At 43.9% G+C, this 26,906-nt stretch overlaps 2 protein-coding genes across 19 annotated transcripts in view; one reads left to right on the forward strand and one right to left on the reverse strand.

Moving 5' to 3' along the window:
* The window catches only part of FAM234B (family with sequence similarity 234 member B), a 21,368-nt gene extending 12,506 nt beyond the window's left edge, over nucleotides 1-8,862 (forward strand). For 2 of the 4 annotated variants that reach the window (XM_085516066.1, XM_015859894.3), the window contains exons 9-13: nucleotides 3,347-3,425; nucleotides 3,637-3,792; nucleotides 4,390-4,507; nucleotides 6,156-6,382; nucleotides 6,808-8,862. In XM_085516066.1, the coding sequence (XP_085372192.1) occupies nucleotides 3,347-3,425; nucleotides 3,637-3,792; nucleotides 4,390-4,507; nucleotides 6,156-6,382; nucleotides 6,808-6,813 (586 nt within the window). In that variant the 3' untranslated portion in view covers nucleotides 6,814-8,862. Of the gene's footprint in view, nucleotides 1-3,346; nucleotides 3,426-3,636; nucleotides 3,793-4,103; nucleotides 4,299-4,389; nucleotides 4,508-6,155; nucleotides 6,383-6,807 lie in introns of those variants that run through there. The other 2 variants (XR_014934510.1, XR_014934493.1) reach the window with 2 other exon arrangements.
* Nucleotides 8,799-26,906, reverse strand: GSG1 (germ cell associated 1). 15 transcript variants are annotated; one of them, XM_085516086.1, is made up of 10 exons: nucleotides 23,802-23,941; nucleotides 22,384-22,699; nucleotides 21,495-21,634; nucleotides 17,938-19,441; nucleotides 17,005-17,061; nucleotides 16,248-16,566; nucleotides 14,084-14,131; nucleotides 11,885-12,037; nucleotides 11,453-11,564; nucleotides 8,799-10,717 (listed from the first exon to the last, which is right to left on the reverse strand). In XM_085516086.1, exons 6-10 carry the CDS (start codon nucleotides 16,564-16,566, stop codon nucleotides 10,402-10,404), a joined length of 948 nt encoding a protein of 315 aa, XP_085372212.1. In that variant the 5' UTR covers nucleotides 17,005-17,061; nucleotides 17,938-19,441; nucleotides 21,495-21,634; nucleotides 22,384-22,699; nucleotides 23,802-23,941; the 3' UTR covers nucleotides 8,799-10,401. The 15 variants fall into 15 exon arrangements, with proteins under 15 accessions (XP_085372212.1, XP_085372223.1, XP_085372204.1 ...); XM_085516097.1 differs by having other exon boundaries at nucleotides 18,577-19,441; nucleotides 21,495-21,685; XM_085516078.1 differs by having other exon boundaries at nucleotides 21,495-21,685.

Consider the following 26,906-nt stretch of genomic DNA (forward strand, 5'->3'; position numbering starts at 1 on the left):
TGAGTTGGAAGGGACCTTTAAAAGTCATTAGTCCAACTCCCTTGCAATGAGCAGGGACACCTACAACTAGATCAGGATACTCAGAGCGCCTGCAGCCTGGCATTGAATGTCTCCTGGGATGGAGCATCCACCACTTCTCTGGGCAATCTGTGTCCAGTCTAAATCTCCACTCTTTCAGTTTGAAACCATTTCCCCTTGTGCCATCACAACAGACCCTGCTAAAAAGTCTGTCCCCTTCTTTGTTCTAATAGATAAAGGGCTTGATACAGATATCCAGTATTAATGTCTTGACTACTGTGGCACTGGAGCTTAGGGCACTCTTGGTGTGTGATTCAGCCCGTCTGTTGTCCACAGCTGCCAGTTGCCAGCTCAGTGGAGGGGAGCAGGTGCATTAGTGATGCTAAGTGTTAGAGGTGTCTGAAAATGCCGCATGGATCTTAATATTCGTTGAAAGCTAAAACTCAGCACTCTGATGGCAGTCTGCCATCAATATTAAACGTAAACCTTAAAATAATATTTCTCATCCTCTGACTTCACACATAGAAGTTAATCAATTTGCTAGACCTAATGGGTTGATAATAACCAGCAATTTCAGCTTTCTGAGTGCTAAATGTTTGCAAAGGGCAGCTGGGCACAGTTGAAGGAAATTACGTGGGAAACAGATTGGTAGCTCTGCTATCTAGAGGAAAGAAAGCAGCTCTCACCTCAGTGTTACCTGTCAACAGCTTCTGTAGGAGGAAGGCACAGAATCTTCATTAAGAAAAAAAGATCATCTAGATTTGATATTCTTACATCGTGCCCAGTCTTGAAGGCTGGTGGATGACATAAGCAATGGCTTTAGGAATGGGTTATGGCAAGTTGATCTCAGTGTGGGGAAAGGTAGTGAACTAGAAGAGTTTTTATTCCAGAGTCTGCAGACTTCTGGGTACGGGTCAAGTTTAAAGGGTAAGCGTATGCTGACTGAACAAAGCCAGTTCACAGATGTTATAAAATCAGTAATATGCAGTAAACTTCTAAATGAACTGACTAATTGAAAATGTTGTAGGGATTCAAATCAAGAAGTGCTGAAAGACGCTTTTGTTGTTCCATTCACTGAATCACAGAATAGTTGGGATTGGAAGGCATCTTTGGAGATCCTCCAGTCCAAGTTCTGAGGTGTCACCAGAGAGTCACACAAGCTTAAACCCAGGTCACCATCAGACAGAGTGTGCAGAGCCAGCTGAGAGCTCCCCTATCCCTCAGTAACCCTTCTCCAAGCTCTGTCTTGCTCCAGCCAAGCAGACTAAGTCCATGCCTTTGGGTGCATTCTCCAATAACATCCTGGCTGGTGCAGGTGTGCTGCATTTCTGGATAGCTTTTGACAAGATCCCTGGAAAGGACAACCAGTAGTTACAAAACAAGACTGAAGTTCAAAGACCATAAAATTGTGTAAGCATTTGAAAATTGCATTGTAAATGGATGTTTCAGATAAGAGAGGATTAATTGCTGGTTGCTGTGGGGATTAGTGTTGGACAGGAATAATTACTAGCCTTCTGGTTCATACAAGAAAGTGCCCAGGGGATTTTTCAGTTGATTGGTAGCATCTAAAATACATATGCCTGCCTGCATTCAGTGTGTGGGGTCCCTCACCCCCAGCTGCCCCTCCCCTGGCACAGCTCCATGCCATTCCCTTGGGCCCTGTTGCTGTCACAGAGAGCAGAGCTCAGTGCTGCCCTCAACTCCCTGTGACGAGGTGCAGCTGTCAAGAGGCCTCCCCTCAGCTCCTCTGCTCTGAGTGAGCAAACCAGGGGACCTCAGCCGCTCTTCATATATGTTGCCCTGTAGACTTTTTATCATCTTCGTAGTCCTCCTCGATACATTAAATATAGATAGTCAAGCCACTGCTGTGCTGTGGCATTGCTGCTAAAACACCATTCTGGTCTGCACATTTTAAAGTGGAGGTTTGACAGTCTGGAGAAAAAGGCTGGGAAAATGCTTCAGCATGGAAAATTTAAGTTAGTTTGCTTAGATGATGAAGCCTGAGAGATGAATTCATGTGTGCATGTAAGTAACAGGAGCTAACAGGGATTTTAATCTTGCCATAGCAAGAGAAGTGCTTTGGAGCAGAAGCTGCTCATGTTCCAGAAAATGAAAATTCAGGCATGTTTCTCTGGACGGGATTAATCATTAAGAACTGACTGTCACAAGAATTGATGAGTTTATCTTGTATTTGTATTTCTATAGCAAGCCTCATGGCTGGACACATCTAGCCAAACTCTGGTACTTGTTTAATTGGATAAAATATAACAGTGTATCATAAACAATACGAGGAAGGGCATAGAATCATAGAATCACAAGGTTGGAAATGACCTACAAGATCATCTAGTCCAACCATCCTCCCATTACCATAGCTACAACAAACCACTAAACTATATCTCGTGGCTTCTCATCCAGATGCCTCTTGAACACTACTAGGGACGGCAACTCCACCACCTCCCTGGGCAGCCATTCCAGTGCTTGACCACTCTGAGAGAAAAAGTTCTTTCTTATGTCTAGTCTAAGCCTCTTCTGGTACGACTTGCAGCCATTTCCTCAGGTCCTGTTTGTTGCCTGGGAGAAGAGACCAAACCCCTCCTCATCACGATCTCCCTTCAGGAAGTTGTAGAGTGTAATGAGTTCTCCCCTGAGCCTTCTCTTCTCCAGCTCCCTGATCCACTCCTCATAAGACTTTTGTTCCACACCCCCTCACCAGTTTCGTTGCATGATCTGGTCATTTTGCCTCAGCCTGTGAAACTGTGAATTTAGAGGAAGCACGTATGATTCTTAGGTCCAGCTGTGCTGAATTTAGGGAAGGCAGAAAGCCAAAGGCAAGTAAGATGTTTAGAAAGCAGTTATAATAATAGATGTTCAAGTAATAGTGTTAAGTTGCCCAGAAGGGAGAGGATAAAAAAGAACTTTTTAAAAACCGCATCGAGCAGGAGGTCAAATCTTTTGATGAATTTTGAAAGGTTTGGGTAATTTTTTTATGACTGTAACAAAACTGTACAGATTGTCATGCTAGGAAAAGAATAATACAGCCATGTCATAGGGTGATAAACAAATGCCTGCGCAGCCCAGTGGGTATTGCCCACCCTCCCTTCCCCCCAGTCAACTCTGAAGAATGACCAGTAAGTACTATGGGCTGCATGATTATTTTTCACTTTTCTTATCTGCCAAAAAATGGTTTCTGCCAGTATGAATAACTCTCGGTGGATAAAATATTTTCCTTAGTATGGCAATTACTGCCTTGATAAGAGGAAGAATGGAGGATGAAAGCATTTTCTCTTTTCTGTCATAGAGCTGAGTGTTTCTTTGTTCATATTTGCAGCCAGCCTGTGCTGGGGTACTTCAGTGCTGATCAAACCCTAGACATCATGCTGCAAGCACAGACCGGAAATGGGAAGAAGGTAAAACAAGAGGCGGCAGAGAGGGCAGTGGCAGCTTAAAAGTGAAGGAGCCTGGGTTGAAAGGGGCAGTTCCCATTTCTGTGGCTGACACTGGTCCCTGTGTGGCCACAGGCCTGACAGAAAACAGCTCATGCTGTGCCAGTGTAAGGGGACTCTCTTTTTGCCCGCACCTGAACACCCATTAATGCTACATCTCTTTCTCTATCTTGAGGTGGTGGTGGTAGATGGCAAATCTGGCCTCCCTGTTTGGAAGCAGGAATTCCCATGGCAGAAACAGCAACTTGATGCACTATCAGTCATGACTTTGGACAAGAAATCTGTTTTTCTCTTCTGGGCTGATGAAGCACAGCCTGTGCTACAGAGTTTGGTGAGCAGCCACCCTTTCTTCACTTTGAGTTTTCTGTGAGGTACATGTAATCTCTGTCTTTTATTCCTAATGTAACTGAACTCTAAACCTGCTATTTGAGACTGCTAGGGACATCTTTTCCCTTTTTTTAACTTGGATGGACTTCTTCGAGCCTGTACACAGGAGCAAATGTATGATTTTTCCACAAAAAAATTTCATAGACTGAAAGCTCCCTTCCACCCAAATTTTTCTGTGTTATGAAATTGTGGTTTGGGTTTTTTTCTGCAAAATGGCAATTTTCTATCTACAATTTGTTCCCAAATTCTTTTCAGCATGCCAACACGCAAATCAGCATAGAGTCCCAAACTTCCAGACTGTAGCTTGGCCAAGCAAGCCGGATTTCAAAGAACCAAATCTCAACTTTACCAAACATAGGCTGGGGAGCAAATTTTGTTTAAGAAAGCAAGTTTTGCATTCTTCCAGATCTGTGGAACCATCAAGTATTTGATTCTCAGTACCAAGCAAAGGTAGCAGAATGTCAGTAAACATCCTTTGGCAAAGCTAGACTGCTTCTTGGCAGTTGTCTGTAACATTTTTGTTCACTTTTCATTCCAACAGCATCCTGGTCCCAGATCTGAGCGCCCAGGGCTGCACCACCTTTATTTCCTCCATCCTGTTTTCCCTACAGTCCTTTTGGATCTCACCAATGCAACAGACAAAGTCATTGCTTCAGCAGGTGAGTTCAAATGGTGGAGAGACTACCTAGGTTAAAAGAAATATGGAGGAATGAAGATGTAGATATGAGAAACAAAGTGTTATAGTTGTGCTTAATTACAGGTAGTATTTGAGATCCTCCACTCACACAGACCAGCAGTGGGAAATCAGGTTGCTCTTCCTCCTGAAGGGAGGTCCTCTCCAACTCCTACTATACAAGTGAAAGACCCACCAAGATTCTTTAACATTTTTAAGCATGGAAAAGTCTGACTTTGAATTCATGCATGTTTAATACCAGATATATTCCCTTGCTTTCCGTGGAGCACATCACCTCCAATATGCTTCTGCCTTTGCTGGCTGTCCTCTCCTGCCCTTTGAGGTAGCAAATGCACTGCTCTTTCCTATTTCTTTTTGAGAGGGAAAATACAAAATGTTTCATTGCATCTTTCCAAGTGAAAGTGGATCTAGATTTAACATTTACCAGATCTCACAGTCTGTGTTTTCTTTCTTTTTCTAAAGCAGTTCAACCAACAGCCAGCTTGTTGAGCATGTGTCACGGGTTACTTAGATTTACCTATGCCCGTGACAGGGGAAGCCACCCCATGGGCCCCCCCCCAGGGCCCGGAAAGGAGGGGGAAAAGGGGAGTGGGATAAAACAGCGACAATCTAAGGAGGAAAGACTTATTTTACTAAATATGATATCGAAATACAAGATAACACAATATAATATAATTAAGGCTAACAAATCGAACGAAACAGAGAGAGAGAGTCTCCGAAAACCGAGAGGCCTACTGTGAACTCTAGGCGACACGGCTGGAACGCTTCCCACTCTCCGAGAAGTTCGAGAGAAGAAGGAGGGCACTCCAGCCTAGGAATGAGATTATATAGAGTCCTGGTCCCGTGACTTATTGTTACTCCTGTTGTTCTCTGGGATATGTAGTCTTCTTCTGTGGACTGCACATTCAACAGAAGTATCCATACTTGACATGATGTTATGATGTGGAATACTGATAGCAAAATTACAAAATTACAAAACCATGACAGCATGGCAGGATGCAGAATAAAAGACCAGTGCATATAGCACTGAATCCAGTAGGCCAGGAAGCAGGGAGAAGCTGCTGCGTAGTGATATGTCTAATCAGATTTGTATCAAAAAACAGCTCAGTCAAAAACAAACAGAATATTGTTCTTAGAGGGATTTATTAGAGGCTGGGATTTCTGAGGTCTGTACAGATCATTCTGTGGTAACTGGAGTAAACTGATTTGCTCCTACTTTAACAATTTACCCTTCTGTAGAGGTAACAATTTATGCTAGCAGGAGCGGAAAGGAATGTTCTATTCAAGTGAACTGCATTAATTAAATATGTACATCTCGTATGTCAAACACAAAAAAAGGTACCTCAGAACCAAAGATTGCCATGGTTAGGGTGGTTATACTTTTCAGTAAAAAAAGTATATGGTTATACTTTTCAGTGTATTTCTATGGAAAGATTTTTACTTAAAATTGTTTTCTCTAATGAACTAAGGCTCATGCTATTGAAAAATCAAATTAAATACACCCTCAGCCCAGTGACTGTTTGGAATGAGTGAAGACTGTAGAATTTCTTCTGGGTGTAACATAGTTATTATTCCTCTCCAAATTTTCTCTCTCTTTTTTTTTGATGAATCAGTTGGAATTAATGATCTCCAGAAGGATGCATTTCACATCACTGTGACAACAACTGCAACCTCTGAGAAACAGCCGGGTTTTCTCTCAGTCAGCAAGCTGGGCTTGAAATGGGCCGTGATGACACAGGGTCGAATGGTGTGGCTAAAGGACACTTCCACTCCCAAAATCAGCCGTGGAGAAGTGAGGCGATTTCTTGCTCGGCTGAAATTTGTTGACTTTCCTCACAAGGTGAGATTGTGCAGGAATCTCTGATCATATACAGATGGTTCAGGATATATGATCACTTCCATCCAGACACAGTTAGGTGCTCTTTATGAGGTGAGATTCAAATTGATTGCAAGATCAAAGACTTAGGGCGTACACTGGACACATTGTGAGGCCCAGCTGTACTTGAGCAGTTTGACAAAGAGGAGGATCTTAGAAAGAACCAGGGGTGACAATCAGAAAGGACTGAAAGACTCACAGACAGAATAGAGAGGTAGGGCAGTGGTCACTTTTTCTGACATGGCCGAACAGGGGTCCTCCATGGACTCTCAACCTAGTGGTGCCTGGTGGTGCTGATGAGTAAATTAACACTTTTCTGTACTGGACTGAATAATAATGGATTCTCACTTTGTTTTTTTGTTTTGTTTTGTTTCCTTTTCCTTTTCCAGCTCTAGCCTAGTAGTTCCTGAGATTTTTACATGACCTATGACCTGCATGGGGAATAGAGGAAGCTGCTCAGGGGACATTCAGGAAAGCTGCTGTGTAGAGGGAATGGGAGCTAAAAGCACTTCCCCTTTCTTCAGAGCTATCTGGGGAATATTGCTGGAAGTTGGTTTGTCCTTGGCAGATCTGTCCTGTTATCAGATGAACCTTGTTCAGCATCTCCCCGTCCATATGCTGTTCTTGCATGCTTCCTTCCAGGTAACATGGAAATGTGAATTTAGAGCTTACACACACACACACGTTATATATATGTATCAATTTATACAATATATGTATATTTTTTATATGTTTAATTTATGAACAGATTTAGAATGCTCCTTTTTATGTCCAAACAGTATTCCCAGGCAGACAAACAAGCTCAAGGCCTGTGGTGGGCTATGATAACTACAGGCAAATTATGTGGGTAAAGAACACTATCTGCTTTAATCTTCATAGTTTTGGAAAGAAGCCTTTATCTGGCTTCTTCATGGCAAGTCTTGTCTACAGCCTTTTTTATTCTCTCAGCCCCTTTCTCCATCTTGTTGTCAAACTCACAAACAAACTGGCTCTCTGATACCTGATAGAAAGATGGCTGAAAGACAATTTTTCAGCATTTGTACTCACGTGTTACTTTTCCCAGATCCAAGTTCAAGGCAGGTTCTTGTGGTTGATCTACATAGAAGCAAAAGGTTCACATCTCATTTCTACGTCTTATTCATCTGTCCTTAAGCTCTGTATGAACCTGAAGTGTCATTGTGGCATCATGTTGCAGTTCGTTGGACTGAGTTCCCCTTTGAAAAGCATAGCAGCCCCTCTGGGAGAGGCTCTCAGCAGGTCCCTACTGGCACTATAAAGATCACTGGACTATAAATACAGTTGTAGAGAAGTTTATTCTCACGTAACTGCTGCAGGGTTTAGAGGCTCAGACGAGAGGTAGAGATGGAAAGCTTTTCTGTGTGTGACCCCTGTCCTGGGCTTAACTTGATCATTGCCTTGCCAGTCCAGTTCTATCCACAGTTCCGGGAGTAATACACTGCCCCCAAGGCACATTTGTTTGCTCTCGGTACGTTTAGTACTTTGAACTGGGCCTGTGAGCATGCTGTCAGACTCCTGTGTTGTAGCTGCAGAGCATCTACATGAAGTTGCCTGCAATGAAGTAATTATATATAAACCAACAACTTTGCTGCCCTGGCACCTCCTCACAATGCAAGGCAGCAACATGTTACTTGTTTTCCCAGTGTGCTTTTCTAGATCTGACTTTTGACATTATGCAGAGCCAGGCTGAGGTGAGAATTGCAGATGGCTCTTCTGTCCTCCTGCTGACATGTACCCTTCCTGTTTTGCTGCATATCCCTCCGAGTAGCAAGGTGATGGAGGCATTTTGATGCTTACATCAAGGGTGGACACATAGGTTTGCTCTCCTGGGCTCTTGACACCTCATCTTGCTACATCACCCTTTCTTCTCCTTCCCTGCATCTCCATATAAAGCTTCCAGGACAGCTTTCAGTGTAGGATTAGCTGCAAGCCCCAAAGCTGGCCTTTGGGCCCTTCTTTCCTAATATCTAATCCTGAGAACAGTTTGTATATGTTTAATGGTATTTTTGTGTAAATAGCTGTGTATATATTGGCACAACTGTAGCAAAAGCTCTAGGCCTGGGATTTTCCTCCAGACAGGTTAGTTATTTATAATATTCAGTTAGTTAATATAGCTGTATAATAGGAACTGAAAGTGCGAGGACCAGTAATATATGAAGACTAAACAAGAGTGCACCTTTCCTCCTGTCTAGCCACCACCTTGCTGGGAAAGGTGAGGCGTTCATTACCTGAAGTAGTTATTCTCCTGAGGTTCTTCCTGAGAGAACTTATATTTGAGTGCAGTGACATTAGCTCCTCCATACTGTGAATTCACCCCACCCACACACACATGCCCCCACTGTGAATAAAGAGTCTGTCTGTATATTGTTGAGAAAATGTATTTGAACTGTGAACTGCAGTGGAGCAAATAAATACTGTGTACAGCATCAGTGTGTCTCATGTGAACCACCATTTCACCTTTGAGCAATGATGTGTTTGCTTGATTTGGGGACTGTTGGTGGTATTTTTACACTAAGGGGGAAAGGGGTAAGTGAAGAGAAACAAAAAAGCCGAAGTTCAGCCTAGGATTCTTAAAGGATGTGGAGAAGCGGAATAGAAAGAGTCAGACAGAAAAGTGTGTCAGAATGGGAGCTGGAGGGGGCAAAGCAAGGAGGGTGCATATGGGGGTCTTTACAGGTAAGAGAGAGAGGAGGAGATGTTTGAATCACAGAATCACAGAATCACAGAATTACCCGGGTTGGAAGGGACCTCAAGGATCATGTAGTTCCAACCCCCCTGCCTAGCAGGGCCACCAAACATACACCTCTACTAGATCAGGTTGCCCAGGGCCCCGTCCAACCTGGCCTTGAACACCTCCAAGGACGGGGCATCCACAACCTCCCTGGGCAGCCTGTTCCAGGACCTAACCACTCTTCTAGTAAAGAACTTTCCCCTAACATCCAACCTAAATCTTCCCTCCTTCAACTTAAAACCATTTCCCCTAGTCCTGCTATTATCAGCCCTTTCGAAGAGTTTACTCCCTTCCTGGGAGTAAGTTCCCTTCAGGTATTGAAAGGCTGCAATGAGGTCGCCCCGCAACCTTCTCTTCTCCAGGCTGAACAAACCCAACTCCCTCAGCCTGTCCTCATAGGGGAGGTGCTCCAGCCCCCTGATCATCTTTGTGGCCCTCCTCTGGACCCTTTCCAAAATCTCGATATCTTTTTTGTACTGAGGGCTCCACACCTGGACACAGTTCTCCAGATGGGGCCTCACAAGAGCAGAGTAGAGAGGGACGATCACCTCCCTATCCCTGCTGACCACCCCTCTCCTGATGGAGCCCAGGATCCCATTTGCTTTCCGGGCTGCCAGAGCGCACTGCTGGCTCATGTTAAGTTTCTCATCTATCAGGACCCCTAGGTCTTTTTCTGCCGATTGAAAGCAATCTCACATTTCTACTCCAGCAGCACTTTTAATCTGGGGGGTGGGGACGGGAGACTGGGCCTGGGCCTGGAAATGAAGAATAAATAGGGTATTCAGGGAGGACAACAGCAAGTCAGTATGAGCACCTATACCCTACACCGTAGCACTGATCAAAACAGGCTGCTGGAATGGCATTGTGACTCCAACCAAAGAGGCCCAGCTGTGTTGGACTGTTTATCTTTTCCTTAGAGCAGTGCTGCTGGGATTATGGCACCTGCCTCAGTTCTGTCTGACAATGCTTGGATGCAGATGGCACCATTGACATTCACCCCCAGTTTCATCCTTCCCAGCTGAGGAAACCCTTCAGGCTGTGATCAGAGAAGACCTGCCTTGCTTCCTTTTGGCACCACTGTTGCCCTGTTCCAGTGCCTGACTTTTCTTCTTCTCACCCCCTGAACATCAGAGGAAGGAAGAGCTCCCCAAGAACTTACTAACAGTGGTGTTAGTGTTTGGTTCAGAGCTTTGTGCTTCCCAAACCCCACTGTTCCACCCCTGTACATTCATCCCTAACACCGATCTTCCCCAATTGTCTGTCCCAAGACCTCATCCAGGTCCAGCTCTGGTTCCCGCTGAAGCACTCTCTTCTGCAGCTCAGAGTAGAAGTCAACTCCCTCAGACACTGAATGGAGGGGCTTGTCTCGGGACTCATAGTAGCTGCTTATTTGCTGCTGTATGAAGTACTGGAGGTGCTGTGGCTGATCCTTGAAGCTCATATCATAGCCCTTGATGTGGTTGCGTTTGAACTCCAGCACTGTCTTGGTGTAGGTGTTGAGAGTGGTGACAGCAGAAGCCATGCAACAGGTGAAGGAGATCCAAGCCATGCTGCAAGAGGGAAACAAGAACAACACATGCCATGAGAAGCCAGGCAAAGAGTTGAACTGCATGCACCGTGGTGCACTCTGGTTTGGCAGGTAGAAGCTTCTAAGCATGAACATGAACTAGAAAGACTAGAGTTATCAGACTAATAATCTTATGTGACTTCACCCAGTTGTTTTTCAAGTCAGCTATATCTCATACCAGCTGGAGTTCGTTTCTTAAGCCTTTGGAAAAAGAAATCCTGAGCCACTTGCTTTTTACATCTGTTCTTTCTGGCTATAGTGCCCAAATCTTTAGCCACATATCTAGTCTTGATGCTAAAGGAACAGACATTCTGGACTTGGCTCAGTGAAGATGTCAAACCACCATGCAATTTTACTTAAACTGCCGAAAAACAAGGCGTTTTTGAGAGCAACATCACAGGTGTGACAGTGGCCTCTGCACACAGGGAAGAACTGAGGCTAAATAGGACAAACAAGCATAGAGGAAAGCCTGATTAGTCAGCAGGTCAGAAGGTACTTGTTTAGGTGTGACTCCATTGTTTTACCAGTTCTTGGTACCTTGTAACTTGTCAGCTATTTGTTAAAGCAGGGGGTGAGGCAAAGACAGGAGATTGAGCAGTAGGAGAACCATGTCTTTGGAAACACAAAGGGTCTAGAAGGGAGGAGGGTTTGGACAAGGTGTAGCATGTCTGAAGACCCACAGCCCAGGGAAGTGAGGGTGGTTGCAGAGCTCACGTACTAGAAAGCCCAGCCGTAGTCCCAAGTGTGCGGTCTCCAGTCTTCTGGTCCCAGATTAACTGTGGCTTGGAAGACTTGACTGTACATCATGTGTGCCACCATCCCAAGAAGACCTGGTACAAGAAGCCAAGAAAAAACAAGGAAGGTATCTTAGGAGCCAGAGCTGCATGCTCCAGCCTTGTGTGGGCTTTCCTGTTGCTGTGCAGAGCCAGCAGCTGCTATACCACCTCCCCAGGATTGCTCCTACACCACTGTCTTCTTGCAATTCCCATTAACTCTGTTTCTCTTTAGACTCTTTTTAGGAGCTTTTTACTGCTCCCTTCACTCTGATTCTCATCAGCGGAGGTGAGTGAATGAGAGAGGCTGTCAGTGTATTTTTATTTCTGCCCACATGTGCCTGTCTTACTGCCAGGTTCCACAGTAACACACTTACCTGACAGCACTGAGGAGACAGCAGCAAAGGCATTGAGCTTAAGTCCACAGACAGGATTGCCAGTGTGCAGCATTTCCACCATCAGGAGGATGAAGCTGATGAGCAGGAGGCTGATGTACAGCATCTCTGACCCCAGTGACAGCCACAGGATTCCTGCCAGGAATCAAAAACCCCTCACATCAGCACCAAATGGGTTCTTTAAGAGAGAATACTCCTTCCCAACCTAATTCTGAAAGGAAGTCTGTTGAAGAGAAGGGAGATGGGGAAGACAACCAGTCCCCAGCCTATCAGCAAGGATGATGAAGGGGACAGAGTGTCACAGAAGATAGCTTGGCTGATCCAACACTACAAAAGCTGAGAGGACCTAAAACAGTTGTGTGTGTATAAGCCAGTGATATTCATAAACAGCAAGGTAAAGCCATGGGGGATATTTGGCTAGAGCAGTTACATTCACCACTCACTCTGCTGCTTGCATGGAGAGTGGGCACGTTCATGCAGGGCTTATCAATGGGACTTGAGTCATGCCACAGCTCTCATCCCAGCTCATTGTGTGGCAGGGATAGAGGAGAATGAGAAAAGGCATTTGGTAATGCCGGGCTCTGGAAGAGCACAAGATTCACTAAAGAAGAAATATTAATCTGACAAATGAAGCAGCACTGGGAGCACTACTGTTAGCAATTGCTAATGGCCCTAGAGGAGTCATTCCACTGGGGAAAAGGAATGCGAAGAAAACCCTCATTACTGTGCCACTTAACTCAGCTCCTCAAACATCATTAGTCCTATGGAGTCACCCAGCTCTTTAGCAGGAATTAATGAGTTGCATTCCCTGCACAGAGGAGCAGGTTTGCTTGCTGAAGCAAGATCACAGAGACTGTTTCTTCAGAGGTCAGACTGCCAAGAGTGTTGTGGAGGCCACAGGCATCAGCAGTGCTCAGAGGTCTCTGCACTGCTTTCCCTATGAAAGCAGACTGGTCTCGCTGCCCATACTGGTGGCTGCCCTGGAGGCCTAGGTCATCTTAAAGTGGTACTGTGTGCGGGAAGGGGTAAAAGCAGGTGATTTAGCTGTGACACTGTGGGTGCTGTGCTCATACTGAGCACATTAATCCAGTTAATCTTAACTTCAGTGTCTTACAGAACAGAGGCTTTCTTTCAGATCTGGGTTGAACTTAACCAAGAAGCTGTAGGAGGAGTGTGAGGAAAGACAGACATTTACAAAGATGTATTCTGGTTGCATGAGCCCATTTTCGTAGGTTTGGGGAAGACATTGGAACCAACAGAGCCAGAAGCCTGGGCAGGGAATGGAGAACAAGAGCATTAGGAAGCAAAAAAAGAATTACTTCTTGTGAAAGGAGAATGTTGTGGAAAATGCAAGAGCAATTCCTTTTGTGGGGAAGTCATTCACTTATGACAAAATGGAGATCCTTGATATTGGATGGAGATACTTGATTTATGTAAATCCTCTTTCCAGAAAGAATGAGCATGAGAGGTTAATGTGCGCAGCACATCACTGGCACTGGACCCTAAGTCTAAGAATGCACAGGGCTTTATAAAAAGAGGTCATTGTTCTTAGCCACATGACAAGGGAAGCGAGACAGAGAAAGAAGGTGAGATCCACTAAAACACTTGTTTCCCTTCTGGCTGCTGTAGTTGCCCAGTGTGTGTTCCAGCACATCCAGGTGTACTGACATTATCCCCAGGATAATTTGAACCATGTGACAGTGACAGGAACAGTCAGCTCTCCAGCCCAGATCTGATATTTGATGAGGCAGGATTTCACTCAGTGTGTGCCTTTTGGATGTCCTGATTGCTTAGTACAAGGAAGTGACTGGGCTCCCAGAGGCATCCATCAGACCTCAAGACTGCAGCACTGAGTGAACATCCAGCACAAGAAATGCCCTTGGGTGATGTCCATCCCCTCCCTGTTGACTACATGAGATGACAGGCTTGAACTTGATGACTTGCTGAAAGAGATGAACCCCACTTCATGTGGGAGGAGGCCCGGGGTTTTTATTGCTGACCTCACAGATAATAGAGGTTTGGGCAAACATCTGGGAGGATATCTTTCTATTTTTAGCATCCACGAGGCCTGAGTGTTTGGGGACCCACCTCACTGTCCTCATGCAGGAGAAATGTTGCAGGTCCCTTGTCCCAAGGAGGTGCACTGGTTAGCTACGGTGAGATACAGGGATTTGCTCTTACCTCTCTCTGCTGGTGGAGAAAGCTCAATAAAGCTACGGCATTTCTCCTCTGAAAGACAAGAACAAGGATGTTAGCTTGTAAAGCAGTGTAGGGTAAGGTAAAAAAATCCTTCCTCTTCTGAGACAAGGAATCACACAGAAAGTAAGTCTTCTGTCCTCTCAGTTTAGGCATATTATTTGGACAAATGTTTGTTTTTGCTTTGGCTTTTTATAGAGGCCAGATACAAACTATTAACGAAGGGTCCATCATTATTATCTTTAAGTCTTTCTTAGCACTGCTGTGTACTGCATCACTGCATTTGAGGGTCCTGTCCTCTACTTGGCATGGTATTTTCTCACAGGAATACCAGCCTGCAGTTTTTCATCTAAGAATCTCATTTCCTTAATTTCTATCCCCAGTTCTAATCTCTCTCAATCCCCTGTATTACTTCTATCATCCATGGCTCTCAGGATGCTACCCAGTTTAGTGCCATCTGTAGTCTTCATTAACTTGCTGTTTGCTACTTCACCTAGAACTTTAATGAGGTTATTCAGTAATGGCTCATCTAAAGCTGATCCTGAGATTAGCTTGAATAATGAAATCCTTTCTCCAGCTCAATTCAGTTCAAACTCCTGTTGCTGATCAGAGCCTCATTTTTTTTTTAAGTTAAGTTGTCATTCTCTTTGCACTTGCTTCAGAGACCCTCAGCAGTGGATAGATAGTACTCACTTTATAGGAAGCAGGGGACTGAGGCTGACTATGCCTACTCCATACACTGCTGAAATCCAGATGTACCATGCTCTCAGCATTCCTTTAGGCACTGGGGTTATTCCAGGACTGCCTGGTGGCCAGACAATTCTTACAGAGAAAGCTGTCAAATTATGTATTCCCACTCCCACAGGCACCATGGAAACACACTCCAGCCCAAATCAGTCCCAAATAAACACATCTCTTTCCACAGCATATCTGGAAGAGCTCATAATGAAGCAATCCTCTCATTAGGACATGAGACTTCCAAGCATGTTCCTGCATCCACCTCTCTTCTGTCTTTTGTTCACCTTTATGTATGTATGTATCTATGCATGTATTTATTCATTAATTAATTTTCAGAGTCTTGCAGCAAAGGGTAAAAAATAAATGAGCAATGCTGTACTAGAATGGTCAGTCAGTTAGAGAAGGGAGGTTAGACAAGATGACCTTTAAGAGTTTCTTCCAACTCAGTGTTCCATGATTCTGTTTGTGTTGGGTAGACCTGAAGAGCAGGGCAGCAGGGTGGAAAGGGCTTGATGAAAGATACTTTCATCACTGCATCTTTAGTTATGCTTCTCTCTGATGGTCACCTTCTGGGTCAGTTCTGATCCCTGATGTATGTGCCAGGATGTAAAGTGCATTTGTGCACTGCAAAGCATCCACCTTTACTGATATGTCAGCAGTTTCTGCACAAGGATTGCAGCAGGGCTGGGCAAGAGCATGACCAGCCCCTGGCACTCCAGAGTTTGCAGTACTAGTTTACAGTCAAAAATCACAAGTCAAATCTGTCACAATATCACAGAAATTACTAAAAATTAAAATACCAGAGCTCTAATCCTTAGGTCAATTTGTCCCCTATCTTTGATTTCTCTCTGGTCATATTCTCAAGGTTTTCTCTGCATCTGTAATGCAGGACTTCTTTCTCTCCTTATTGCTTTTTGTTTGTCTGAGAAATGCCTGATCCCGATTTATTTCACACATCTCCTAAGTTTGGTGATTTAAGGAGAATGTCAACAAATGTAATCCTCACAGTTCTTAACTACGAGTTGACAACACTGAATAAAATCCCCATATTGATTTCATAGGGAATATGCACAGATGTGCCCTGTAGAGCATGAAGTGAACTATGTGTAGGAATGGAGCTCAGGGGAAGAGAAAGGAGGGCCACTCCAGTGCCCATCATGATGAATGGTACAACCACAAAGTTGCTGCTGTCACCATCACCTGCATTCCACAGCCCCTGCTCCAGACAGAAGGGCACACCAGAGACAGGCATTCTGCCTTGCTACCATCTGTAAACACCTCTATGAGGGACAGAAGTACAAAGGCAGTGCACGGGGTTGGTGCCATCTAGGAAAGCCTCTGCCTTTCAATTCTGAACTTCCATGGAATAAAAGCAAGGGAAAAAGCTGTGGCCATCTGGTCAAGATGCTACCTGGCCCTTCCATGCTCTCTTCACAGGAAAGCCACATCCCCGTGTGGAAGTATCTGAAGGAAAAGCGGTCATCCCCAGTCTCCCAGCTGTAGTGCACCTCCTCCTGGGCTGTAGCATTGCTAGCAGTTGCATCAGGTGTCATGGGGACACCTATGCACTTGGAGTCTTTGCTCTTCCCACACAAAGGCTTGGGCACTTTCTGGGTCCCAGTGCACCAGTAGCTGCTGAGCAAGGCGGTGGTGGAGAGGCTGAGTGACAGCAGGTTCAGGATGACTGCCAGGAAAGCACGACGCCACGGCAACATCTTCAACAGCTCCATCTACAACACAGAAACAGAGGGACTGTCACATCACATCTAGTGTCACAAACCCTAGCTCTTCTTGGGGGAGCATGTGGGGAAGGGACATGCATAGGAGAAGCAGACTGTGCTCCTCACAACATTCCAGCAAAGAAGGACCCTTTTCCTAAAAGCCAGAGCAGTGGAACGATAGCTCAGTTTCAACCATTTCAAAATACCCTGGATTTGTGTACCGGGGAAGAGAGGGTGACCCTGTGGAACTGCTGGGACTGAATGCACTGGTATGTGTGTGTGTGTGCATGTGTGTGTGCAGAAAATGAGAGAGGTGATTGTCAGCTCCATCTCAGACACCGTAGATAAGAGCTGTTAACCAACTTCCCCCAGATGCCGCGTGTTTCTGCTACACGGAACATGACTAATACTTTGTTCAGCTAAATGAGAATTCTTTATGCCACGTACCCCAAAATACTTCTTCAAGCACCGTTCATTCCTTTATCTAAGGAGGCAGATAGGATACTGATTAAAGAGAAGGGAAAAAAAGGGAAATGTTTTCAGATTGCATTCACACAGTGGCCTGCCCCAGGAGAATACCCAGCTACCCACACCCAGCAGCTTGAGCTCAAGCTCAGAGCAGCACCTCCCACTTGAGCAATCACTGCTCTGCACATCATATACAATCATATAGAGTGGCTGGATAACAGTGTCTGTGCTCTCATAAAAAGTGCCACAAGGCTTGTTCTTATTGTTGGTGGTTTTTAAGAATGAATGGTATCACAAACATTATCCTCATTTTCATATCATCACAAGTAATAAGTAATTCTGAAAGCAGTTTGTGCACCAGGGTCTTGTGGTCTTTCTCTCTCAGAGAGAAGCTTAAGATTTCAAGGTTCCTGCAAAACCCTGCACTGATTTCTGTCTGAGAACCCCATCTTATCACTCCATGGATTGATTAGATGTCATCTACCCACACATCAACTTTCATATAATCAATGCATGCCTCTTCCCACATGGCACACCCTATGTTTGGCACAATTTCATTCAGATACTCCCACCCTTTCCTATTTATGACTCTCAAAATCTATTTGACCACGAACAGATTCAGTTTATACAGACATTGCCTGCTGCTGGCCTCTTCACACAACCTCTGTTGGCTCATCTAATGTTGAATATGTGTGAAAGGCCCAGCATACTGTGGACAATACTATGTAAAATTAGAAATAAACAATCATGCTGTTTTTGACAGTTTTACATGAATACAGATGAAAGCGATGCGTTAGAAACGCTTTTTTTCTGCTAAGCAGCAAGCTCAGAAATGTGGCCAACAGAGGCGTTGCTGAAATACTGCTTAAAAGGCAAGATTTTATTAGCATCTCATCACTTAGAAAACAGCACCTGATCCACAACATCTTCATCAAAGGCCAGAAAATACCGAGTTCATGAGAAATTCCTGGACTGTCTTATGTTCTGGCTTCTTTTGCTTCCTTCAGAGCACTCGTTTCAGCAATTGAGATGCTGCATCCCAGAGATGGTACCATCTTAGCGATATGGTAACTAAAGAGTTCCATGATCTGGAGGCGTATTGGATACCACCCAACCTTCAGAGTGGTTTGTCAGTTGTTCACCCATTCTTGGTTATATTTTCTTTCACCTGGTTTCAGTTTGTTCACACATTTATTGAAAATAATCTTTCCACTCACAACGTTGACCAAAAAAACAAAACAACAAACAAACAAAACATCAAAACATTTCTTTTTCCCTAACTTAAATATTCAGTAGTGTGGAAAATATTCTCTCCAGTTGATTTGTTATGGTTGGTCAAAGGCCACATTATCTTAGAACCAGCAACAAGGGAAAAAAAGAGAACTGAAATGATGCAGGAACTCTTACCAGAGATGCCAAGGCTGTAGGGCATAAGAAGAAAATCTGAATGACATCTTCCTAAGAATATTTTCCCTCCATAAAAGCTATACACTGACAGTAACTGACCACAGCATCTTGGTAACCCCCAAAAGGAAAGAAATATGAATTTACCTTACTAGCAAGTCCTTGAAGTCCTGTTAATTTGGAGGAGTAATACAGAAATAGAACTCACAATTTGTCTTCGGTTTTACTTGTCTCTAAATTCCCCAAGAAACCAAACTGCTTCAACCCTCCTTTCTCCTTCGTCTCCTCCTCTCTTCCCTTGCCCACTCCCTCCCCATGATTATTAAACGCTATCCCTCCAGCCAGCAGCTGCTTTGTGGAAAATGGTCATTTTATAATCCACAATGCAATCACAGCACAGCTGTTCTGAGAGATTATATGGGAAGTGCTCGTTGCTGCAGACTGGGATTAAGTGCAGCATTCACTGAGCAAAAAGTTTCAGTGAAGCACAGAAGGATTCCAAGCCATCTCTGGGTAGTGGCTGTTTGGGACTTTGAATGGAATGAGGTGGCAGCCCTCTGACTGGTGCTTCAGGGGACAATGCCCTTAGCTCAGAAACTACCAACACTCTGGGCACCAAATAGCCCCTTCCCATGCACACAGCCTCAGCAGATGACAAGGATCCAAAGTTCCCATCCCTGGGATAGATTCTAACTATAGAAAGGGGAGAAATAACATAAAAATGGGATTAGGAAAGCCTATATGACTGAATCTGCTCTGAATGCTGTGGATTTCAGACTCTAAGTTTATGTCAATCCAGCTCTCCCTATGGGCAGTGGGAGTTATAATGAAAAAACAGGCGTCCCTCAGCAGAACAAGTACTGAATGATAGGCAGGCTCTGTGAAACACTGGTGAGACAAACAAGTGCAGTACTCCAAGGGTGGTGTCCCTTGTATTGGCAGCTTTACTGAGGCATGAAGTTCACCAGGAATCGCAACTCCCAGCTGCTTCACATGAGATGAATTTGGAAAGCTAGAAAGAAACAAAAAGATTCACACTCACCCAAAGTCCCCTCTGAGCTCCTGCCCCGAAAGCTTAAAAACCCTATGATACTTCAGAGTTTAGTTACAGCTTGTTTGGCAGCAGAACAGCAAGAACGGCATCAAATCTCATGAGAAAGAGCAGTCGCTAGAGGGCTCAGAGCAGCACCACGTGCAATAAAAGTGTGAGAGAGGTGCTGCTCCCGTCCTAAGCTTCCAGCACCAGACACAGGTGTACCAATAGCTCTGGGCACTGCACAGCCCAGGACTCCAGGAGCCTGCACAGAGACAGTTACAGGGTGCTGATCCTCCCAGCCTTCAGCATTACAGCTGATGGCTGCACAGTTATTTTCATCCCAGCCACTGCCTAAGCTCTTCTAATATAGATAATCATCGCTAAGATGGGCTAACTGAAGGCAATGCTGAATGTTTCTGTGCTTCACAAGCTGTCTGTGGGCTTTTTGATTAAAAGCAAGGCTCTGTTTGATACAGATGTCCTTAATTTGCTGGAGGAGCTGGTGCTTAAAAGAAGAGCAGCAGTATTTTTTCATTGTTCAGTTTCTGCATCTGAACGCCTTAAATTTGGCTTCTTAATGCTCAGTTAAAACAAAACAATAAGCCCAAGTGGTTTTCAAGCTCGAGAATAAATAAAATTCATTTCGCTGCTGATAATCTCTAATAAGTTTCTAATTTTAAGCATGAGTCTCATTAAAATCCAGGGTGCTATGTCAGTTCCTAAAGCTAGGATCGTGGCATATATATTAATGAAATGTGACTGAATTTAGATTTATGGACATGGGCTCCAGTTTAAAAATAAATTTATCAGATATATGCTATGGTTTTAAGAATGTGCCAGATTCTGAATAATGGCAAATATTTATCCTTCCAGAAGATGGCAATCTTTCTCTAATCTTCTTTTCAGGAGTCTGCTACTCCTGTGTGAGCCTGGAGGAAGCAACACCCAAGTTTAGACTTCAGTCCCTCCTGTTTTTGTGGTCTTTTTCTTCTTCTGCCCTTCTTTTTCCACTTCCCCTACTCCCCCCATTGGTATGAACACATTCTCTTTCCTTCCCTCGGGATGTCAGGGAGTGGATCTTTGTCTTTCAATTGTCTGAGTCCAAGAGACTTTTGAAATCAACAGGGAAAGAAATGAACCAGAAGCCCAACAGGTCATTCATTTACTCCACCTTCCGTCCTGCACAAAGTTATTCTTTCTAATACATTCTGCAGCATTTTAGCAAGTAACATATTAATTTTTTCAGAGTGTTTCTATGCACAGATTACTGTGCACAGCTCATAGAACATCAACACGAGAACACGTTTCCTGACATTTCACAAACTTCTCTTAGTAAAATGTTCTTTCTTTTAAAATCTCCATTCCAACTTTGCCAAAATCTGATCAGTTATGGACAGGAATACATCGTTCTGTGTCTCTCCCCCTGCTGTGCCTTCCAGTTTTCTCTTCTTTGTATCTGGTGTTTCCCACCACAGCTTGGCTTTGCTACAGGTTTGAGATGTCTCTTTCTTTTTGAACTCAGCAGTAGCCAGTCCCTGGGGACTCATTTCAAGTTTGCCCATTGAAGTGAATGCCTGCAGCAGTTGGTTTCCTGTGCAATCATCCAAGCATTTGGCTTACAGAAACAAAACAAGGGAACAAAACACACAACACAATCTCAGCAGAACACCTCTGTGGGGACTGCCAAATCTACAAAAGCCTGGGAATTTAGAAGAGTTGTGTTTTCATCTCATCTGTATCACACACATACTTAAGATGTATCCTGCCCAAAAGAGATGCCCCTCCCTAGAGATGTTGGTGATAAAGAAGGGCAAGAAACCCCTTCCAGATAGGGCCCAACAATTGCAATACTCAGCTGGCAGATCCCAAGAGGTACACAGCCATTCATAGCTCTCTACTTGGCTCTGCATCCTCAGTGTACCAGGGACCATATGCCCTCCTGACATCAGCTCTCCTGAGGAGAAAGAATGGCTATTTACACCCATAAAGTCACCCTGTAAAACCTGGACAAAGGCACGCTCATACTTACCCCTCATTCCACACATTCTTCACACATGACACTTCCGTGTACCATTCACCCCCTGTTCCTCTTTGTGCTGTTATTACAGGAAGACGTGTCCAGTGCTGCCATCCCCTCCCTCAGTGCTACACAGCCAGCAGGATGTGTGTCTGGGTGGCAATGACACCGCGTGAGCCAGACTTCTTAAAGCCAGTGACAGACTGCAAATGCCAGATTTCTGCCTGAGCTCTGAATAATTCCACTCAGATTGTAACCTTTATTTAGCTGTTTGCATGATGCATTAACTCTTGCTCTGCGAATGACCTCACCAGGCATTTTTTTAGTCAAAGCACATTTAAAGGTGAATTCTGTTTTTAAACATGAACAGCTTACGTTGCTAGACAGCATGTCTGTGGCGTAACAGACATAAAGATTGAACTGGAACAAGTAAGTTTTCCATAAAAATGAACATATAAGCTTGCCATTAGTTTGAACAGATCTTTACATTTTTTCCCTAGGCAAGGCTTAGTTATTTTATTTTCTGTTTAACCCTTATTATTCGAAACATACAAAAACACATAGAAAGCAAATCAGAAAGTCAAATGTATCAGCACAGATTTTGAGGATTCACTTAAAGATTCCAGATGCCTCCATTTCTGGATACACAACGTAAGGCTACCAGAAAGAGTGGTGCTCTTCAAAGAATGCTAAGACTTGCACAGCTCTGTGATATATTTAGCTGAGCAAGGATGGGGGAGGGGGAGGAAGAAAAAACAACCTTTTTTATCAAATTTAGCCAAACACAAACTAGAAGAAGACAAAGCAGAAGACAATATCTTATATGTATCTATAAGGATATGAAATTAGATCCAGTCCAGGAAAACAAGACATATAACCCGCCAAGTAGGTCACAGCTCACCTTATCAACTGCTCACTATCACCATCAGCTCTTCTGAGGCACCCAGTGAAGTGCAAGATGAACACGGTCTCACCTCACTTCTTTCTTTCTTTTTGACGGTCAAGACGTTCTGTGAGATGTTACCAGATGCTTTGAAACATAGCGAGTTTGTAGTTTCATTGGCCTTCTGAGCTTTCTAATTCATCACAGTACTTTGTGTCACTGTAAGAATCGGCATCCACTTCTGCAGAGTACGTCTTTACAATTTGGTAATCCCTTTATGATCTTTATTTTTTGCCAGTTTTAAATCTACTGGTTATGGGATCTCAGTTTGCTTCTGCACAAGATCAGAAACACTCAAACTCAACGGCTGTCACAGGCTCATGGATTTTTGTCATCAAGAGGGACTGCTACAACACCACAGTCTGATCTCTTGTGTAACAGAAACCAAAGAATTCAATCATTTCTAGAGAAAAACAGAGCTTCTGCTGGAGCTATAGTGCATATTTTATATAGCTAAGTAGTATTGACTATGCAATAGGATATGATGGAAAACCCATTACATCCTCAGAAAAGTTGTTCCAATGGTTAGTTAGCCTCATTCTTAAAACTTTGTTCTTGATTTGTAATCAGTGTGAGTCTGCTTCAGTTTTCCCACCTCATCAGTCTGTTCCAAGACAGAAATAAATAGCCAGTGAAATGATTTCCTAAAAATGCTATTGTAGGAGTCACAAATCAATGCATTTCATTAGAGGCACACAGTGTGATCTAATGAGCTGGCTGGCAGCCGAAATTCCTAGTTCTGTACTTGGCTCTGACACATGATTTTCCCCTCTTATTGGCCAAGTCATTAGTGGTGCGTTTACACTGCAGTCAAAGCAGTGGCAGTGATGGGGAGTAAACATTTGGTGCATGTTTTAGTTGGGTGTTGCTAACAATTTTGCTCCAGCAAAATGGAATGCAACGCAGGATACAAACCTCCGTCCAGAAATGGGGTAAATTAAGCTGTGCTGAATTCCACTTTGCAACAGCTAGACTGATAGTTCAAAAATAGCTTGTTTCCCTACACCATAAAGTTGGGTCTTCACAGTCATTCCCACGGACACACTTCTACAGCACAGCTGATCCTTATTGATGCTGGAATCAACATAAAGTTGGTGGGAAAGAGACACTGTTCTTTTTTTTATTGCAGTATGGTGAATCAGGATATGGAGAGCTAGAGGAAATCTCCAAGAATACCCAGTCAATTCACCTGCACCAGCATGACCCAGACACCCTGAAGACCTTCAAGCCTACTCTTGAGTTTTTTTGTAAGGTTGTTCTGAAAGTAATGTCTCCTATTTATTTCTATGGGAACTACAACAGATACAAAGAACGCAGTCATGCTATTTGATAGAGCAAATTCACAGTTACAAAACACTACTTTTCAACATAGTTACCATCCGGTTTGCGCAGATGAGCTGATCGAGATGTTCTTCTTTCCATGGTGTGACAGCTGTGCATGGACATCTGGAATGTTGCTTGTCTTTCAAGCTGGTGTTGCTGCTGCTGAAATGTATCACACACCACCTCTCTGTGCTCATATCCACTGTTTGACCTCCATAAACACTCAACAAGCGTTGATTAATGTCAACGGGTGCAGCTTTTTCTGCATGGAGGAATTCAAATACGATTCATAAGCGCTTCCACGTCAAATTCCATTTTGTCAGAATGCCCACCTTCTGCCATCTATCTTACAGAAAAATAAATAAATGAATAATGAACAGAATATTAGCAGGAAGGTTCAACCTCTACTGTCATACCACCAATATCCACCTCAAATGTCATGGGCCAACATAATAAAATACTTTGGGAGAGGTCCTTGTACTATATATCCTGGATTTAAATCATTCTGTTCTCTTGTTATATCTTGATTTCAACTCACTCAAAATATCTATCAGAAAACTATTCTATCTCTGCTAAATGTTTAAGGTCTCTACTGCATATCTTCCATTGCACATCTGAGTTATTTACTCACATGGATTGTCCCCTGGAGGTCATTGAAGCTCCATGGTTTACTAAAGTTATACTCACATGCTAGTAATTGAGGAACTGAAGCTTCAAAGGTAGACTCTGAACTAGCAGAAGAGGTTTGGAAATCAAAATGAGTGAGTAAGACAGAGAGTTAGCTTTTTTGAGGTAAGATGTGGGAGGTGTTTTTGTTCTTCAGCTATTAAAAACTCCTTCCCTTGGCATTCGAAGAGGAGGAAAAAAAAAAGAAATGGAGAGAGAACTGGGAAAGGAAGGATTCATGAATCAGGTGGAAGCATGGCAAGAGGAACAGCCACCCGAGTGACCAGGAGGCATGAGGGAGTTCCTCAGGCCAGATACCCCAACAGAGCAGAGCAGACAGGGAGCATGAGTTGGAGGAGCTGAGGTCTGAGACATTGGTCTAAAGGGAATCATAAAACCATCCTTCTCTACGGTAAAGAGCAGAGGTTATGTTACAGAGGTTGCTTTGAAATAAACAGTGCTAAATATTGCAGTTCCGCATTTTATCTCACTGGACATCATGGTAATTACCCAAGATTCAAGCCTGAGGGCATCTCTTTTTTCCCAGACTTAATGAGGATGTCAGATCCCTCTCTGTCTCTCCATGGTGCCTGGGAGCTGCCTCCTCACAGTCAGTCTTGTGATGAGGGCCATCTCACGCTGCCTGTGTACCAGGCTTGGACACAGGGTGAGGGTGCTACAAATTTGGGGCCCCAGCCCCACACCATGGCAGGCCTGGAGGCAGCTGATGGTTCCATTCAAAAGCCTCTGGGAGGAAGGAGGGTTCGGTGTCCAGCACTCCCTTCCACATGCTTCCCTGGCTGTAGTGTGGACATCAGTGCTCAGCCACAGCCGCGAGCACCCAGGCTTCCCCACACAACTGGGGGGAAGGGAATGCCCCTCTCTGTGGAAACTGAAACGAGAAGTACTTCAGCAGTGGCACACCAAGAGCTTGGGCGTCTCCCTCTTTCCTTCTGTGTTTCTCTCCTCACAGCAAGATTTCTGTGTGCCTGAGACCCCCCCCAGGCAGCCTGACAAGCCGGATTGCACTGTGAACATGGCTGCTGCCTGCAGGGCTGGGGGCAGGCTGGAGTGAGGCCACCACAGCCCTTGGCCTAAGTGTAGGGCAACCTGCATCTTTGTCAAGTGCTGTTGTTTCCATCAGGCTTGCTGCTAAAAAAAAAAAAAAAAAAAAAAAAAGGCAAATAATTAACAACTGTCCTTCCCCTGTTTTTCTTCTGAGCAGGCTCAATCTGCAATTACTCAGCAGCTTGTTATATAGCCAGATATGGGGCAGAGATTTTGTGACAGATGGAAAAGGATGCTTTCCTGACAGAAATAGTGTGATTTCTTCTCAAGGAAGACAGTATTGAGCGAGGCTCTTTTTAAATGAAAACATAATCCTTTTTCTTTTTCTCTTTTTTCTTTTTTCTTTTTTTCTTTTCTTTTCTTTTTTTTTTTTTTTTTAATTGTAATAAATATTCCCCTGCCATCTTTGTTGTTGGGAACAGCAAAGTGGTTTTGAGTGAAATGAAAAACAAACAGAAAAAGAACCCATTAAAATAGCCATAACAGATGTGAGATGGTAGATGCTGGCCTTAAGTTTGGCAAAGTGAAAAAATAAAAAGGTACAAACCTCGTGATGAAATGTGTCAAGTGACTATAATAAAGAGGCAGTGCTACTAGCAATGTCTTCCATGTTCTACATGCAAATTAACACATTAATTTCACCATTAATTTTTCCCAGGTAAACAAGGATCATAATTGCTGAGATTTAAAGCTGAGTATTAAGCGTCACAAAACACAAATTATTTGCCAACACTATAACAGGGTGAGCACAAAGGAAGGGGAGCATTTGGGCAGTGTGCTACTAAGGGAAGAGCTTAGAGAAATTAGGTCATGCAGAATGGAAAAAAAGCTTCAGAAACCTTTTCCAAACAGAGAAATGTAGTCGTCTGCGGAACAGTCTCACATGGGAAGCAATGGATGCCCATTGCTTAAATCATACACCAGCAGACTGGATAACACACTGGAAAATGTTCTGTAGGCAAAACTTTTGCAGAAACTCGGTTGGACAAGAATGTGAGGGGATGGGTGAACTAGCAAGATTTTCCCATCTCTAATTTCTATGATAGTTTTTGTGACTGGCATTATTCGAAATTCCTTCATGGGAGTTGCAGAATCTCTGAGAGAAGCAGAAGATGGGGCTGGAGAGAGAGAGGTGGGTGTGTTTCTTGTAGGACACCAAAAAAGATGCCTGCAGCCTTGCAGAGGCTGTGAAACTAGAAAGACTGGCTGTAGAGAACAGGATGGTAAACATCTCAGAGGGGCTGCTCCCACTGAGCTGATATCTGTGCAGATGTGCTGCTCTGGGTGAGGACTAGAGGTTAGGAGAATGGTGAAGAAGGCAGACATTTTTCTAATATTCTCAAAAAAAAAATAGATAGATAGATAGATAGATAGATAGATAGATAGATAGATAGATAGATAGATAGATAGATCAAAATAACCAC

The sequence above is a fragment of the Coturnix japonica genome, chromosome 1 (assembly GCF_054131305.1).
Source record: "Coturnix japonica strain WE chromosome 1, WE-NBRP24, whole genome shotgun sequence".
NCBI classification, from domain to species: Eukaryota; Metazoa; Chordata; class Aves; order Galliformes; family Phasianidae; genus Coturnix; species Coturnix japonica.

What these genes read in the sequence shown, in the direction of transcription:
- GSG1 (XM_085516067.1), bottom strand. Translation starts at nt 23,945, where the DNA reads ATGAGCACAGAGAGGTGGTGTGTGATACATTTCAGCAGCAGCAACACC. An exon ending in TCATCTGCGCAAACCGGATG is followed by an intron (nt 16,567 to 23,801) that starts GTAACTATGTTG and finishes TCTGTGTTGTAG; the next exon opens with ATGGAGCTGTTGAAGATGTT. An exon ending in TGTCTCCTCAGTGCTGTCAG is followed by an intron (nt 11,565 to 11,884) that starts GTAAGTGTGTTA and finishes TTCTTGTACCAG; the next exon opens with GTCTTCTTGGGATGGTGGCA.